Source organism: Dermacentor variabilis, chromosome 2 (assembly GCF_050947875.1).
Source record: "Dermacentor variabilis isolate Ectoservices chromosome 2, ASM5094787v1, whole genome shotgun sequence".
Lineage (NCBI taxonomy): Eukaryota > Metazoa > Arthropoda > Arachnida > Ixodida > Ixodidae > Dermacentor > Dermacentor variabilis.
The window spans coordinates 88,969,358-88,988,170 of record NC_134569.1 but is presented as its reverse complement, the minus strand read 5'-3'; the positions used below and the strand labels follow the sequence as shown (position 1 = coordinate 88,988,170).

At 44.8% G+C, this 18,813-nt stretch overlaps 1 protein-coding gene across 1 annotated transcript in view; it reads right to left on the bottom strand.

The window, feature by feature from the left end:
• Positions 1-455: 455 nt before the first annotated feature.
• Positions 456-18,813, bottom strand: part of LOC142572249 (retinal guanylyl cyclase 1) — a 217,804-nt gene continuing 199,446 nt past the window's right edge. The window contains exons 16-20 of the mRNA XM_075681222.1: positions 14,655-14,753; positions 13,487-13,578; positions 10,955-11,037; positions 9,663-9,677; positions 456-6,324 (exon numbers count right to left, since the gene is read on the bottom strand). Of these exons, the coding sequence (XP_075537337.1) occupies positions 5,688-6,324; positions 9,663-9,677; positions 10,955-11,037; positions 13,487-13,578; positions 14,655-14,753 (926 nt within the window). The 3' untranslated portion in view covers positions 456-5,687. The remainder of the gene's footprint in view (positions 6,325-9,662; positions 9,678-10,954; positions 11,038-13,486; positions 13,579-14,654; positions 14,754-18,813) is intronic.

Genomic DNA, 18,813 nt, shown 5'->3' with positions numbered 1-18,813 from the left:
TTAGAAATTCAGGTTTTTTGCACGGAAGGCACAGGAAAACCGCCGAGGATTTTCTAAAACTCTGTTATTCTGAAATATTCGTTAAACTGACGTTCGTACAACTGAGAGTTCACTGTACTACGTTGTGACAAATGTGTCGTTAAACTTGACACATTTCAATGTCACGTTCAACGACAGTGTGTTAATGCCTGAGGTACGGCTGGAACTGTGTGCTGCCCAAGCATAAACGTTGGGCATGTCGGCTGTACAGTATAGGGCCAGAAAAATACTGAGCTTACCAGTGCTGGTCAAGTCAGACTTTAAAAATTATTCTGCTTCACTTGCGCAAGCTGCGCCAGTTATCTCAAAACTTCTTACGAAGTGCCCAAAGAAAATTTTGCGGCGAGAAAATGGCAAGTAAAAGTGAGGCGGTGAGCATAGTTCGCAATAGACACAGGCAACAAGGGGTGTGAATTTTGATTTGCTTTATTTAAAATAAAACAGGTCAGAGGTGCAAGCTTCACCTGAAGCGGCTGAAGCCGTTGAAGTAATGTTCAACATTGTCCCATTAGGCTAACTCGCTGTTAAAATGTTTCAGCATCGTACTCTGAGAGACAGTAAAACGTAAGACAGTCGGCAAGTTACTTCTCAAAGCGCGTCATATAAAATGCCGCAACGAAGCCCTGAAAAATTACCTGCCAAGCTATTTGCAAATTTATCTAGCCCATTCTTTCTGGTCCACAAGCAACAAATGCTTGACATCCTGGATTGACAGAAAACGAGCTGTAGTGGAGAACTTGTCACACGACTTTAGTGCGACTTTATCTTTATTTCAAAGACAAGCTTCAACTAGCGTGTTAAACAAGTGATGGTTCATCGACAGGGGAACAAGGGCAGTTTGCATTGCATAAGACATTTACAGGGATGAGGATGATGCCACAAAACAAAGCTCTTTCACGTCTTAGGGACAACGCTACAAAATTCCAGAACAGGGCGGAGATATAAATAGGCACATGGCTTCACACTGAAACGATGCAGTCGCTACGTTTGAAATAAACTTTACTTACGCACAATTTGCCAAACTTCTTTGAACAGGTGTGTTCAGCACAAATGTACAGCGTCTCTCCGCATTTGAGAAAAAACAGAAGCTGCAATACCACCGGCACTTTTGACGAGATAAAAGGGGAAGTGATTAAAAACACATAATTACAAGACACCCCAAGCATAGTTAAAGAGAGAAAAACCATAAATGTCACACCGATTACTCAGGACAACATCAAGTCTAGCGTCGATTGCATCAGAACGTTCGTCACAGTTGAAGGGAAACCAGAGATTGGCGAACGCAGGCGCACGTCAACGCTGGACGATTACGCAAGCCGGAACACGCGCACGATGGAGAATGCGTAGATTCAAGAAAACAACTACGAGGTCACAAGAATGAGGACACACTTTCGCGCTTTGAACTTTGAAACGCTCTAGACGGCCAGCCTCGACATGGGCCGACAGTGAAACGGCTATGTGGATTGACCTGGCTGCGTTGCTGACGCATTGCAAAAGCTCATGACATCTATGAAGATGGCTAGAAGACTCTAAGCAAACAAAGTTCGTGAGTAGACTGCTGCAGCCTCGTGCGAAACAGACACTGTGATGGCAGGCAGGCTGTGTAACGAAATAATTGGCACCACAAGCTCCCCGCTACGTCAAAGTATGCTTCCGACGTAGCAATAATTGCTACAACCTCACGAGTAGCTGAATCGCACTACTGTCCAGAAATAAATAAACAGACAACAGATTGTAAAAATGTAGGGGTACATCCTAGTTAAGACGTGTTTAGGCACTGACTCATATCAGCGAGGGTGTTCCATCATGAGCGGCAGCGGTTGTCGGCTGTGGTTCCAACGCGGCGCAGTTGACTTCTTTGATTGATGTTTATACACAGCAGTAATCGCATCACCACGCCAACTGTTTCTACAGGCTATGACAAAGAGCAACTGCGAGAAATGGTGCGCATAAAGCTTGCCTGTGCGCAGTGCGATTCTATTTTAGAATTTGTCATTCTGACGCATACACAACTTGCAGGAGGCGAGTATTAGAGCTCAAGAGCTCTGAGCGTTTTCTCAATGTAGAAGGTTTGTTATCGGCTATTTTGGGAAGGTGCATGTTTTAGGTCCCGAGGTTCAGAAAGGTGTCGGTAGTGCTAACTCTGACTTCAGTGTATCGTGACTAAAAAAAAAGAAATATAAAATACAAGAAAGTCCCCCTTCGAAAGCCAAGACCCCTCGTAACCATCCTGCATGACAGAATCACAAAATGGAGCGGGTTATTTCGCACTGCACTAATGACAGAGGTTTGAACTCACGTAAGCATAATTTAACCGAATGAACTGCTTTAAACTAACGTAAAATGGGAAATAAAAAAAAAAGATATGTGAAGTTGTCATACCAACTGGTTAGCAGTCATGATAGCGCCTGCAATGCAGACCAAAGACGTGAGCTTGTCCTTTTTTAAATATTAAAGCTAACCTTTTTTTTTTGAAATGCGCAGAAATAAAACTTATAAAAAATATACGACAGTAATAACCACAACCACGGACCTCGACACGGTGACTGCAAATGGAATGTATGTTCATGAGAATTCAGTATTGCCACGGCTAGACAATTCATACATTAGTGCTGTCGGATACATGTCAACACTAGCGACGTGATCAAACTTAAGGAAATAAAGAGATGAGCATGGTCGTGAGGACTGCAGTATAACAGTATAATATTTTTATTTGGTTGCGTCACTTTACTTTGTTGATCACACCGGCCGGTCAATTCTTAACGACGTCGGGACGGCATTCGTGCTTTTGACGAATGGCTAAAGGAACCGGCTTGGAATAAAACGGCGACGCTCTTGTGGCCCTCGCTATTCGATACGGCAGGAACTATGGTGCGAACATTATAAGCGCGACCTCTGTGGCACATATCAAGCGCTCTTATAAGGAAACCCCCACCCCCGAATTACTATAAATAAGTTTTATCAACAGCATATAGCTAAACGAAGGTTGTCTCTGGAGTGGCACTCACTACCGTGAGGAGGCCCGTCGTAATAGTATATACACTAATTTGACAGGCCCACTCACTGCTATATTGAGGTGCTCTTTTTTATTCCATCGCATGTTGTGCGCGCATAGTTTTTCTAGTCAGTGGATGGGGGCTCGTCTCATTGTGGCGCACAGTAACAACGTAACAACGAGTTGTTACGATCACTAAAGCGGCTGTAACTGTGTCAGAATAACTAGCCCAAAAGTCTGTAGTCCACTAGTTGCTGTGCATTTAAACTTACGTTCACGTGACCTGTCTACGCTGGCACTGTTCGTGTAGTTGTCAGAGTGACGAAAGCAGTCGTTGCTTTGACGAAGACAAGTTTCCACGTAAAAAAAGTTTGGCTTCAGAGACAGCCTTCGTTTAACCACTGTCAATACGTCCAAGCCTCCATCTTCAGCGTCCTCTTTTTTACCTTTTGCTTCGCTTTGTTTGAATAAGCCTGTATCACCAAAGCTACCACTAAAGATAATTGTATCATTAAATGTCTGCGTTCCTTTGATTTAGTCACGGGAAGTTGTGTCAATAGGCGCAATCTGGAGGAGAGAATGCAAAACATTTATGATTCACGGCTACTCGCGCACCGAGCGATACGCATCTGGATGCACTGCCCCGCTAAGCATACCCAGGAATTACGGAAATTGCCCCTTCATTCATCTGCCGAACTTCACCGCAATGTACTATCGAAACCAATTGTACAGCATTAATTTCCCTGCTGCGTTATAGCAGTGTTCTAATCCAGAACGAAACGCTGCTGTAACACAGCAGGGAAGTTACGAAACGCGTCTTTTATTAGAAGGAAGCACCCTCGCGACGTTGCAAACTGATAATCGTTTAAATTCGGCTGACGTAAAAAAAAAAAAAAATTTCCTCCGAGTTATGTTGGTGCATCGCGGTGAAGTTTAACAGATGGCCGAAGGAGCGATGTTCAAAATTCCTGGACACGGATTCGCCATTTTGGTACCCTTATTGGCTTCCTCAATGCAGTTTTCTTACAATAGGAAGTTAGACCACAAGAGGACGTCTAAGCGACTGAGTTGGACTAGTAAAAGTAGTTTTCTCTTTTCTAATTACACTTGCTGTCTGAGAGCACAATTATGCACTGTGGCCGCTTCATGCTGGCTAAGGTCGGGTGGGAGTGGCTTGCCCACCACGTTGAAGTATCAAATATCATTATAGTGAGGTTGAATGGGCCAACCCCAAACAAGACTGGGCAGGCGGGTTACGCAATTGGAAATATCTCAACGATCTTTCTCCGGGCAAAAAAAGAAAGGTGAAAATGGCATTTTGAAATTTCGCTAATAAACCGTAGTACTAATGACAACGCTGTGTGACGCCACAAATTTTGCTGTATGTTCGAGAATATATGGTTAATCTTTGCGCATACAAGGCCAAGATTAGAGCCATTTGTTGATTTTGTTCCACCATTCATAAAAGTTGTAGTTGCTTCTAAAACCTAACGTAAAACAGCTACATTTCAATCCATCGACATGGTGCGCGAGGTGTTTTTTGAAGACATTAAGGATGTTTGCTCGTTGACTGAGTTCTGCTGTCATTTTTAATTTATATTCTGAAACATTAACTTGTCTTACTTGTTCATTGTACTCGTTAATGCACAACCTTATGAAACCATTTATCGATATACTCCTCGCTGAAACAATCCCCTAAAAAAAGGAGCTAAAGAAATATAATTGTGGATTTATGTATAAATTATCTACAAAGGTCGTGATTTTTTTTTCGAAATATCTGACAGCTCCTTCTTTTCTATCCATTTTAGGCTTTTTTTTCAATTCCTCACTCTTGTTTTTCACTGTTTTTCACGTGAGCACATCGCTCACTATATGGAGATCGCTTAATCTCGGAATCCCCGTAATGTCTTCTCCCACTACACTCATTCTATGTACTAAAAATGGAATGAGACGGGTGACCAAGAGCATAGGTGCAAACACGAAAACTTGGCGCCAAGACGGCTAGAACTGAAATGCGCTCTCCCACAGCTGACAGAAACGATAACATTACCGCTGGAATGCGAAGCGATTCCTCCCTCTCGAGATTCACTTCAACGAAATGGTTTGCATTAACACGAGTTGTTCGTTATAGAGGTTGAGTGGAGAAATAGACGTTTTCTTTTTTCACGATAAATGCTTGCGCGAGCAAAAGGTCCACGCACCCGCACTGTGCTTCCACGGGAAGGGCAGGAGAGTCACACAGAGCTCTATTTTACAGCAGCGCTTTAAGAAAATTTTGTTCGTTAAAGCGGTTCTTATGCTTCCGAGCCACCTTTAAGCTCTCAGAACGCACTGAACCAGTGAAGCGAGTAGCAAGCCAACCACTTTGTAGGACACCAGAGATGTCCTACACAATGTACTGTGGAAAACAGGAAAAAAGAAAAGAGTAGGTCTCTTTTAACGTCCGTTCGCTGACTGGAGATTTTCCCGGTGTCTCGCACACACTTAGGAGAACTGAGGGAGCGGCGATGGTCCAGAACACTGTATAATGCCAGCGGCAGTGCTCACATGTCATATATATATATATATATCAACGGCGTCACCACTTCGAGTCATACGAGGTTAACGCGCACACGCAGAACCCACTGGCCGTGGAGAAACACGCCGGAGACCGTTAGACGTGTTCCGTGTCACTCGGAGACGACAGCTGCCTCAACGAGCTGCAGCTGTGCCTCAGCCACGACGACTGCGAGGGCGACGAGTTTCTGGTGGCAGGCCACGAGGACCGCTCGTCGGACGAGTCTTTGCCACCGACACCACCACAGACACCGCCGCCAGGGTCATCGATGGCGGCGACGTCGTTCTCGGGCCAGGACGGCTGGACCGCCGGCTCGGATTCCATAGCGGCCACCTTGTGGCTTTTCTTGAGCCCCGCTCCCACGATGCCGGCTCCGGCTGCTGCGGCGAGCGTGACAGCTGCTCCGGAAGAGTCCAACGCGGGCTTTCTCGTCTTGCAGTTCCAGGAGTCCGGCGCCGCCTGCCACGATAAACTAGGACTGACGGGACTTAGGCACGGGCTCAGGCTGTCCGGCAGACCGAAGTCCTGCGCCGACGCGAGCGACGGCCGCCCCGTGCGAGCGGCGTCATCCCTGTCGGCTGACGGCGCCGAGACGCCGGGCCCTGCGGAGCCGTTGCCGCCGTTGCCGTCAACCGTATTGTGGCCGCAGGGGGACAGCGGCGACGGCGGCGCGTCCAGGATGTCGTCGGCTTTCTTGCGGCCCAGTGCCTTGAATATCTCCTCGTCCTTGAATCTGTTCGCGGCACAAGGGCGTTAAGCGTGAGAAAACCAGCGACAGAAGGAAACGCTTTTTCTTTTCTTTTTTTCGCATGAAGTTGCGCGGGAAGAAGAAAAAGAAGTAATGTGCTGTGAGAAATTCGACGCGGAGGACGGAAAGATAGATAGGACCGAGGGTGGTATTTTCTCTGCGCTTTGTGCTGTGCTCTGTTGTACCCACGGAGTTGTCCTATACCTAACTCTTTTTTGTCCTTCTTGTTGAACTGCGCGCAGCAGATTGCTTGTTCAGCGTGAACCAACTAGTCCGCAACAAAATATTCCTGCAAGAAAAATAACAAACAAACAAACAAACAAACAAACAAATAAATAAATAAATAAATAAATACAATAAGAAAGAAAGAAGGAAATAAAGAAAGATGTCCTTGAAATTGAGCACGTGGATGCGAAGCGCGAGAATAATTATCTGATTGCATAAATGTATCTTTTCGTCGATGGCTCTTTACCACCCGCCGTGGTTGCTCAGTGGCTATGGTGTTGGGCTCCTGAGCACGAGATCGCGGGATCGAATCCCGGCCGCGGCGGCCGCATTTCTATGGAGGCGAAATGCGAAAACACCCGTGTACTTAGATTTAGGTGCACGTTAAAGAACCCCAGGTGGTCAAAATTCCCGAAGTCCTCCACTACGGCGTGCCTCATAATCAGAAAGTGGTTTTGGCACGTAAAAGCCCATAATTTTTTTTATGGCTCTTTACCATAAACAAGCAATAAAGAAACGCTTCGTTTTTTAATAGGGAGGTTTTCCGGTGTAGCTCAGCTAGTACACAGGCGCAGAAGAAAAAAAAAAAAAGAGAAACACTAGCACTGCAGTACCAACAAGCTCTGAAGTCTCATAACTGTTCCTTCTTTACTTTCGGTATAAACAATTTATGCAAGAACAAAAAAAAAAGACACCTAAAGGACAGACCCAGAAAGAGAAAGAGCAGTTTTGTTCACATGCGCAAACGTACAGTCATCAAACTGCTAAAGTATCAGGGGAACAACTGCTTTTATCCCGCCGTGCTACGCTTTCCTTTTATGGGCGAACGTTTTAGAATAACGTTATGCAAGAGGCCTGGGAATGTGGCATCATCTTTTCTCGTCCCGTTTCTCTCTTTACCATATTGATTCTCCACGTTCCTTGTTTTGAAATCGACGACTTTTCCTCTACAGAGCCCCTTTTCCTTGACCAGCGCTCGAGCCCAATGGAGTCACTCAAGTGACCTAAATGTGGTGCCATCTTTTTCTTCTCTCGCCATTATCCTTCTGTTATCTTCGTCTCTTGAGTTTCTTGATCTAGATTTGATCAACGGTGGCTAATCCAGGAGTGTCGCTCCAGCGACAGTCCTTTTTCAACCACTGTTGATCACTTCAAGCCTCCATCTTACATCGAACATAGGTCTCGTGATGATTTAGATTTCCCACCTATTTGACATCGATGTTTTTTTTATGTGATAATAAAGGAAAGAAACATTGCAATCCATTCCCTGCCATATCACTCTTCGGGGTAGCAGCAAGGAACCTAAAATTTTTTTATAGTGTGCCAGTTGTTCTATCTTTTAATTTTGACTTCATGTCGAACTCTTATATTCCAAGAAATCCAATAACCTGAACTCTACTTCAGCTAATTCTCGTACTACATCCACAACACCTTAAGTATTCTATATGTTACTGTACGAAGTCTGTTTCAACTGCAATTCAGGTAGCGGGTCATCACAAATTGGGAGAGGGTGTAGCAACGCCGATCTCTCGCTCTCCCCACTTGAAAGGACTGAGTTGGCCTCTATAGTACGAGCCGGACTGCTGTATGACAAGGCATAAATTTATGCATTCACTTTTAAAGCAACCAATTTTTTAGACGTCGAAATGGAGATTGGCGAACAGACGTAACAAAGGAACACTTTAAAGTTCTTGTGAAATTAGGAAAGAATGGTGCAGAAATTAATTAAAAGGCCCATGGAAAGGATGCTCTAGAAGAAAGAAGAGTGTTCAAGGGGGTCCACCGTTTTCGGAAAGGCCGTCATGACCCTAAGGACGATGCGAGATCAGGGCGCCCTTCCAACTCGTGCGAAGATGAAAACATCGATCGTGTGCATTCTCTTGTGCTCAAGGACCATCGAATGACTGTTACAATGATATAAGAAGCATTTGGTTTAGAAAAGTGGTTTAGAAATAGTGCGACGAAAACAATGTTGCATCGATTCGAAAAATTCAAACGACAGCGATGAATCCTTGCAAAGAATCGTCACCCGCGATAATACTTTACGACATCGAGCAGAAACCGCAAAGCAAGGAGGGGAAAAAGACATACGGGCCCAGGCCATAAGAAGGGTGGAAGGAAAATGCGAAAATCACTCATGTTGATCGCGTTTTTTTGAGTGCCATGGAATACTGCACTGCAAGTCAGTGCCTTAAGTTAAATCTGCCAATGCAGCTTTCTACGTGGAGGTGCTGAAGCGTCTGGAAGATCGTGTGCGCTTCCTGCGACTAAATTTGTCGAAATAGGGATGATTGATTCCGCACCAACACCAGAGCCTTTGCGCACGCTGCTTTGATAGTGCGTGAGCATTTGGCACGCGATTCCATCAGTGTGCTGGAACACCCCTTCTACTCGCTCGATTGAGCCCTCTGCGACTTTTGTTTGTTCCCCAAATGCAAAAGGCAGCGTAATTTCGGGGATGTGACGACAATTCAAAAGGAACCGACATCGTGTCTGAAGCGCTTAACAGAAGAGGACTTCCAAGGCGGCTTGCAACAATGGAATAAGAGGTAGAACCAATGTATCGAAAGAGAAAATTGTCATGCATCCGACTGCCGGAATCCAGCAGGAGTCTACCAAGCCACATAATTCACTTGCCACCCAGTGTATTGTGTCTAATGGGCAGTATTTTAAAGGCTACCACATTAAAACAACGAACATTAGAACAACATCCTGGCACGTACACCCAACGGTGGCACTGAAGCAGAGAGTTCAGTCACGAATGCTCATCTTGCTACGTGCATGAAAGGCAAGTAGAGAGGTGCAGCAGAGCACGCAAATATGGCAATCGTGGCTACATCATCCTTGTTATTGTAGTGCGATGGATTCATGTCGTACCTGGTATATTAACACAAACCTTACTGACAGGGTTATGTTCTGCAGAAAACTGTTGGGCCAAGAAACAGTAGCTCAACATTTATGTATCGACAAGTTGATGCCACAAAAGATCGGTCTTGCTCGCCAAGTTAAAGTTAACGTCGACTAAATGTGATGAGTCAGGAATGATAATTGTACACCATGAACACTTGAAGAAGACGTGAGAAACTATATAAACTCACCCGTGGTTGTTCCAACTGGCAGCATATGAGCAAGAAAAGATACGTTAGTATCTTCATTCTGTTTCTGCAGGAGACAAAGGACGAGGAAACACTGTTGCATAACCTACTGAATTCCTGCGTTTGTTTGGCTTAGCAGCAAGCCATCGTTGGTAACTTACAAGTCGGATTACACTAACGTAATCGATGTGCAAGCAGACAATCGATATAAAAGCGGGTCAACAATTCTCCAGGATGTTACTGAACTTTTTAACTATTACCAGAATGCTTGCAAATCATATCAGCGCGACTCATTCTCGACAGGAACGCTTGTGGTGGTATATTCATGTTTCGCGACCGATTTGATGGTGACGCCGTGTTACGATTCCTCGAATTCTCCGGTAAAATTGCGTAAAACATGAGCTTTATTTATCATTGTTCGGGTTTCAGTTTCTCTGCTCATAATAGACGTAGAGAGCTGCCCTTGTGCTGAGCTGCAATGGAGGGTGTTGGCACGCCAGTAAAGGTAATAAAACATAGAAGAAATAGCGAGAGAGGAAGAAAAGCAACGTCTCAGATTCAGCTTTAGCGATTCCCGGACGCACTGAGAAGACACTGCAAAAAAGGAACAAGATGTGCTCACACATGATTCGTTTTTATCGCAAGCGCCAGACTTCGAGAGGGCTGACAGGGGGAAACAGCTCTTCACGACAAGCACACTTGTCTGCTATATATTCGCTCGATTCCGTTCGCTTATAACGACGACATCGCAGCGGACGCGCCGATATCCGCACAACGTCCGCCACGGTGCCACCCTTATCAGCACGTAAAAGCGTATGCAGAAGAATAAAAGAAAGTAAAGGAAAAGATACAAGAAAGAAAGAACCGAATTAGAAGGCGGCCTTGCGTTCATTCGCCGTTATGCGCGACGCGGAAACACCATCATGATCGGGTAAGTTGCTTCTGGCATGACTAGCCTTCTGGCGTCAGACGTGTTTATGCGGGCATTTTAAAAACAGCAATCCAAATGAGCAGTCTGGCGCTGAAGTGTGAGTGACATGAGGCGCGATCTGGCTCTCCAGACGGCGCTGGGGAGAGTCCAGAGAAGACGATAGTTTTGCGAAGTGGAGGGATGTGCGGCGCAATGACACGGGAATTCCCTTGACCGCGCTCCTGATTGGCTGACGCCAGCTGCACATTCCGCTCCGGCACCACGTTATTAGAAAACAGGGTGTAGCCGCCTTCCTCGCAGTACGTGTACGTACACATGGCGCCGCCGGGACGACAAAAATGAAAGGACAGAGAATCGCGCTTACTCGTCATCCTGAGGCGGCTCGGGCAGAGCCTTGTTGAAGCCTTGCTTTCCTATCAGCCAATACGTCGGCTGTCGTCCGCGGCCCTGCATTTTGGGAAATGTTCGCAAGAGAGAGAAATAACAGTGTTAGCATTACTGAACAGCGACCGACACACTTCTTTTATTGCGTAGCTGTTGAAGGCAAGATCGACGAAATGGACGTGTTGTAGTGCCAGTAGACATTTTAGGAAAGTACCAAGCTGATTTCCCCGCCATGTTCAGCAGTTATTGGTTTCGTGCAGCAAGTATGACGGAAAAGGATGCACAAAAGCACGAAAAATAACGCGCCTTAGCCACGAATTAATCGGCATTTTTGCGAAGAGTGATTCACCCTATTTTGGGAAATGTGCTGTGCAGAAAATTCAGCACAGAAATGAACAGAAGTGTCGGTTGTGGTGTAATTACTAGAAAGACTTAGCTTGGGCCAAACTCAAGTTTTCATGTTCAAATGCATGCAAAACGCAGAAATGATCTTATTATACAACCACTTTTACATGTAGGAATACATTTAGTAAATTTAGGAATGGAAGCTAAGTCCTACCGACTGCTGTAATTAGAATTTCGATTCAGAACATCGAATATGTACAGAAATAGCCAGAAATGGGCAAATAATGTCATTGAATATAAAAATCCTACAATTTCGCTTGTAACTGTGCACCAAAAAGATATATAATTCTGCAAGCTGTATCTGGTTATATCGTCCAATGTGGACAAATATGATGTGTTAGGTTATAGCTTAGATGAAATGGTTACATTCTTTATGTGAGCTTTGCGAATGTTCTACGCACAAGTCAGTGCCATAAGCGACTGCCAAAAGTGAGTGGCATGCTTTTATTCGCTTACTTACATAACTGTACACGTGATGCTTCAATGAAAAAAAATATTTATGGCAATTGCTGCGAGTTATATAAATGTATTTAAATATTCAAATAAAATATTTTTGTTTTGGTGCAAAAAATATTGCTGAAGACATTCAGAGTCTTCAGCAATATTTCATTTTAACTTTCATTTTAAATGAAACAAACTTCATCAAAATTGGTTCAGTGGATGCTTACGTTAGAGCTGTCCATAAGAGCAGACACAGACAAGTAAATTGTGATTTTGGACATATCTTTAGTGAAGTCGGTTTCCCAATGGGGTAAACAACACTTACAAACGAAAATCTTTGTGAAATAAGCCCCCGGTGTTTTATGTGTGACTTTAGAGAGGCAAATGTTCTTGTTAAAGAAGCATGAACGAGGCCACTTATGTTAGTCTTATTGGGAGTGGAGGATTTGCAAGCCATGGAGGATGTAAGAACTTAAGACGGGGTTCGACGCTTTCTTTAGGTCTCCGCACAATCTTACTGTTACGTCACTGATTCTGACAGCGTCTGCACGGCACCTTGTAGATCCTCATCAGTAAACAACACTTTCATTGCGTTCAAAAGCAAGCAAGACTCAAGGTGTGAAAATTTGCAACTTTTCTTGCGCGAGAAAAAGCACGAATATGTGAAATTACCTTATAGTCCGTGACCGCGCACTGACATCAACAGCGTGATGGCCAAGACGCGATACATGACATTCTTTTTCTCCAATACAATAAGAAATTGGCCTACAGAAACGAAGTTATCACCTTGAAGGAGTGCTTTACGTGCCAAATGAACATAAAATTCACATTTACATTGTTTTAATTTGCCGGAAGAAGTAATACGGAAGACAGAAATGATGGAAATGCCTCATGTGACTGGAGCTCTTTAATCCTACCACTTAAGAAAGTCTCCATAAGTCCCATGTCCTGAGAACACCCGCATCATCTTCGAACGACAAAACAAACTATAGAACGCCGCCAGCTGAGCGCAGCTCAGGTTCTTGTCCGCAAAGCAAGAGCCAAGGCAGCCATCACACTGCATGTTTTGAGCAGCTGTAAAGGAGCACACGTGAGATGCCCCAACTGCCTTGCGATCACCAGCGTCAACCTCAAGCATCTGACCTGTTCCTGTCCTGCCACAGCCAACCTCAGAGACAAGCACACCCGACCACTCACGTTCCAGTTGTCTTACCACGACTGGATCGCACCATAAGGAAACTCCAGCAGAAAAATTAAGCCTTGCTTGCCTTCTCTAAGGAGGCAGGTATCCTTCCCGTCACCTTATCCCCTACCACACCCTCACGCCACAGGCCATCATTTCAAATAAAGGCTTCAGTCAATCAATCAATGAGTTCAAAAACAAGTTACGAGCTTGACCCGGATTGTAAATAAATACCAATAGTTAGTATTTTCAGCGAGTACCATTTTTTCAATAACATTAGCTATTTTAAGCGCATTTAGCAGGCGATGAGTGACGACGCGATTTATGTCGTCGTTCACTGGTGACGCGTCAGTCAATTACCTCCCCTTGCCTCTTTCTAAACAAAGATTCTCCAACATTCCCGTAATTTGAAGCGGAGTTTGAACACTGGTATGATGTAACAACTTTCATGCGACGTGGATGACGACCCAAGGTGGTACTCACCTTGAGCACAATCTCTCCTCTGTACCTGACAGAGTAACTCCCGGCTTGTCGCAGCTTCCTCTCCGTTGTCTTGCTGATGTGAATCCGGTATGCTGCGGAGCGAGATAGCGAGATGTGGTTAAATCCATGGACGTATAGAGAAGCGTCGCAAAAATACGGTTTAGCTACTGCCACCAGCCTCGCAATATCTTTCAACTCTAGTGCTATGAGTTCTTTTTTAATTTATTTTTTCGAAGAATTAGGTTAATCCTTTAGGGCAAGTTGTCTAAAGTTACTTGGAGAAAACTATTGTTCAAGAGAGAGAGATTAAAACAATATAAAGGAAGGGAGATTAACCAGAGCAACAATCCGGTTTGCTATACGCTACACTGGGATATATATATATATATATATATATATATATAGAGAGAGAGAGAGAGAGAGAGAGAGAGAGACAGAGACAGAGAAACAGCACATGCACACAATCACTGCTGTTCACAAGATGAGCTGTTCAATGTAGCAAACACCATGAAACGAAACGCACAGTATTCCATGGATATTACACGGAAGCGCTAGGTTGAGTCAGTCAGTCAGATTGTCCAATAACGCTTTTACGATCGGAAACAGATCAGTGTTACCGTGAACTGCGCATAAATTAAAGGCGGGTGGCAACGCCCCATGTTGCGTCAATAGTCCCATATGACGTCATACGTTTTGACAGCACTTGACAGCGGGCTAGGCAATGCCTTTAATGAGAACGCATTGCATTTCACTCGACAGTGAACAAAAGCCCCATCCGGCAACATCCGCGGGCGTTCTCTGGAGAAAAAGAAACGGACGGAAATAAGTGAAAATACCTCGAATTTTCAGATAACATTATGACGGCATAAATGGCGCTATTTTGGCGCTGTTCTGGCGAAAAATTAAAAAAAGAAAAGAACGATCGGCTTTGTTGTGCTTGCTAATACGCAACACCGAATAAATCTGGAGGAGGTATTGAACGAGTAATCTGCCATGCTAGATCATTTTACCGTTTCTCTTCAGCGTTCATTTAATGCGTCAGTCCACTCTTGTAGCTCGTAATTTACGTCACGACATACCCACTGTGTTTTCAGATATGCAGCTTGTCAGTGCCACGCAGCCTAAATGATTAATGGCTGACTTGCACTGACGTCGCACGACAGCGTACCTCGTCCTGTCGACTCCATCCTGGACGCCGTGTTGACGGTGTCTCCGAACAGGCAGTACCGCGGCATCGTAAGACCCACCACTCCAGCGACAACAGCCCCTGAACGAGGGAGAAGAACGAAATGCCAGCGTCGGCGGTGAGGCTGGATTTTCATTGTATAGATGCAAGTCACATGCTTCATCGTCGTCATACACCTACAAGTGGTTTCACTGATTTTGATGAAAGAAGAGAAAAGTGTTTTAGCAGACAACACCGTTGAGTGCAATCCAATGAGACTATGTAAATAACTAACTTTTTTTTGTCCCTCTTCCTTTTTCCCTTGTGCTGGGTAGCAGGAGAGAGCATACAGCCCGGGTCGGACCTCTCTGACTTTCTAACAAGTTACTTATCTCTCTTGCTTGTGCCGCTAGCATAGTTTGCGTGCGTGTGCGTTTGGGCGTGTGCGTTTATCTTCTCTTAATGTATTTATTTTAACCTTAATTAATCATCTATTTCACCCGGTGTTGGCCAAACACGTCGCTCGGCTAACCTCTCTAGTTATCAAGTTGATCCTTTTCTCCCCCTTCTTTGGAGAGATAATGTACAAAAGCTACTGTAATTAATAGCAACGATGTGGTACTGTCCAAGCCTTGCACTCTTAATGCGGTAGTACTTATTAAGGCGCATAGTCTCAAAACGTAGAGGCAACCAGCTCAGTTTACCTTCAGTAGCCGCGTTGGATTAGTTGTTCTGGTTATTTTTAGCGTGTTTGTTAGTAAAGAAAAATGTTTGTAAAAATTATAGGGGCACCATAAACGTATGCACAGCTTCTGGGCCTAGCGCCAGGTGATACGTACCGAGTGTCTTATTTTAACGTTAACAGAATTTTTTAAAAGTCGCCTCTGGCATTTAGCGCAAATCTATTTATTGAGAAAGAACACTCGAAAAAGTGTGCACTCTTTAAACTGGCAAACAGTGCGCATTAATTGATAAAATAATTAAATTTTGCTAATTAACCTGTCTACTAACTACTTTAGCTCACATATTGCAATACACGAATTAAAGCCAGTGATTTCACAGGTCACTTCCACTTGGAAACTTGCCATAAAAATGCGCTCTTGTTCCACTTACTTTTCCGACAAAACGCCTTTTTATGCATTGAAGCTCAAAAGTTATTGGAACATCAATGCATTCTGTCGTAAACATTGGGAACGCATATCTCGAAACTGGTGTCATCCTCAGAATTCGTTCCAATTGGATATGAGTTGAAAGGTCACTGGTTACAATTCGTAAGCTGGAAAATTCGATCAATTTAATTAATCTAAAACTTGATTAGCAATTTTTTAATTAGTCAGATATTCGCTTTCATTTTTTGTGCAAATAAGGTTTGCCTTGGAGAGTAATCTTGCTCGTTTAGTAGAATTGTGCTACATGTCATGGGTAGCTAGCACTCGTTACCCGTAAATTGAATATGTGCCCCCTTTTGAAAGTTACCGAGTGTACGTAAAAGTGCCCCCAAATAACTTCGCATAGCTACACTGCCCCTACCCCGCAAGAAATCGCTCTTATGCAGGTTATTAGTTTTTACAAGATCGGCATGAGCGATGAAATGAGGTGTCATGCAACGGCAGGAACTCTTTTCCCTGCTATTTTTAGCACTGCATTGACCACACCCCACCGAACTTGACCGGGTCATTCTCTCCAAAATTCAGAATGTTCGCGAGCGGAACCTTTGACTGGGGAACTTCTTCACATAGTGGCACCTTTAAAGCAATTCTTTAATTAATTAATTAATTCATTTTATGCTCAGAAATAAGACGTCGCAGTTTACATATGCGCGGCTGTTACTTTTAAGCATAAAACATGACGCCAAAAAGAAAAGGACACTTTCCGCACGAGGTTTCACCAATAATTAACATCAGGTTTACAGTACTCATTTACATTCGTCGTAGCTGTACAAACACGCCCGCGAACCGTTTATCTTGCGCAACGCATTTATACTTGTCTCGAAGAGCTGCCGCTTCTTGACGTTCTCATTTCTGAGTGTCCGATAGAAGACAACGCGATAAAAAATTAAATTAAAATTAAATTATGGGGTTTTACGTGCCAAAACCACTTTCTGATTATGAGGCACGCCGTAGTGGGGGACTCCGGAAATTTGGATCACCTGGGGTTCTTTAACGTGCGCCTAAATCTAAGTACACGGGCGTTTTCGCATTTCGCCCCCATCGAAATGCGGCCGCCGTACGCGATAGACGACTGCGCATCGTGGCGTGGGTGACGTGTGTGTACGCACATGTATGTACATAGCACGTCTACAAAGTTCACTGTGCAGGGTCGTCGTCATCCGCACGCCCGCACGCCCGCGCACGCACGCACGTGCGTGCGCGTAGGAGTATCGGGCGCTCGAGATGAACCACGCTTGAGAATTTTTTTTTATGCGAGAAAAGCAAGAGAAGTCGGACGGAGGAGCTTTGTCTCTGGCCTGGTAGTCTGGGTAGGGGAAAGGGAGAAGGCAAATGTGTGTGTGTGTGTGTGTGTGCGTGCGTGCGTGCGCGCGCGCACCGCACACTGTTTCACCGTGAAGGGCAAATCGGGACTAAGCAGCCTCTGACGCAACTCCCTCCCACTCTTCACGCGTAAACACGTGCACGTGTCTCTGCGTTGTCCCAATCGCTTAGGACTGCAGCGACGCGACGAAGGCTTAACGCCGGGCAAATTACGCTCGAGGGCGAGAAACGACGGAGCTCGTGGCCTGCGTGGGAGGACACGCGACGTCGGGCGTAGCCGCCACGGCGAGCGTCTGGCGCGCTTAGCGGCGTCCGTACGCTACGCGCAATGCCCGTGCTGACGTCGCGTTACGCAAGCGTGCTCACGAGCTACGACGCGGGATCGCGGCTACAGAAGTGGCGAAACTAGCGTGTGTGCGCCGAGAGATATTTCTGTCACTGGCGTCGGCGCGCATCGGGGCCTCAGTTAAGCGCACCGCGAAAAGCCGACCGACGCAGCGGTTTGCTTCTCTTTGCTTTGCCGCAACTGCGAGTACGGTAGCAAAAATAGGAACAATTTTCGCGTACATATACTGACAGAGAAAAAGTTTGTGTAATCTTTAGAGAGAGAGAGAGAGAGAGAGAGAGAAGGGCATGATATTACAGGCGGTGACAGGATATATTTGCGTTGTCTGAGCACTCAAACTGTGTTCCATAATAAAGGTTTCATCTTACTCAGATAAAGCGTGGTCATAAATTAACTTTGCCCTTCGTCATCCTTGTTTTCCGTGCTCTTTTCGTCAGGGCGGAATTACGCATGGAAGAGCAGTTAGACTTAAAGAAAAAAGAAAGAGATAACTTTGAAATAGTCAAGCGCTACCATTATCACAAGCAGCGAGCTTTCTATGTTGGAAAGGGTAGTATGAAGTAATATCTAAATAAATAAAAATAAATAAATAATATAAATAATAATAAATAATGAATAATTATGATAAATAATAATAATAAATAATTCCTACATAGAGTGCGGTCCCATATCTGGAGCCAGTTGCGTAATTATTTAAAATAGACCAGTTTCTCGTTTCCTTCAACCTCTCGATCTCGTCTCCTCACCAACAAGCAGCTCTCGGTGATAGATACGGACGACGTCAAGGGTCCGCTTAGCCAGCTTAGTACGACGCCCCGATACAACCAAAGTCAGAGACCATGTTTTTAGGCGCCCAGGCAATGCAGGCAAGCGACCCTCATAATAACGCCCTAATCCGAACTGCGAGCCCCAAAACCGGATCACAGCACCAGAATATTTTTGCCCGAGTAAGTGGATCAGCTTTATCTCGTTCCACATAAGTTCCGCCAACTAAGTGAGATATATCTGCCAAAATGTTTCGCATACTCAGCGGATCTTATGTGGAAGGAGATTAGGAATTCACGGTTAGTACTTCCAGACTAAGGGTGCGCTCCAATTAGGGCCAGAATCGGATACAGTGTACGTAGACTGCAGACAGCTAAGGAAACAGTCAAGACAGCATCGAGCCCAATAGGACCCGTTTCGAACTGTCTGAAAGACGATGGAAACGCGCCTCTGCGACGTGAAGCCACCTCGCAGCGAGAAGAAAAAGGTAATAAAAGCGCATATTATTACTGTACTTTAACTCTTTCTGCGTGCGAAATCTATGAAAAACACAACTTAC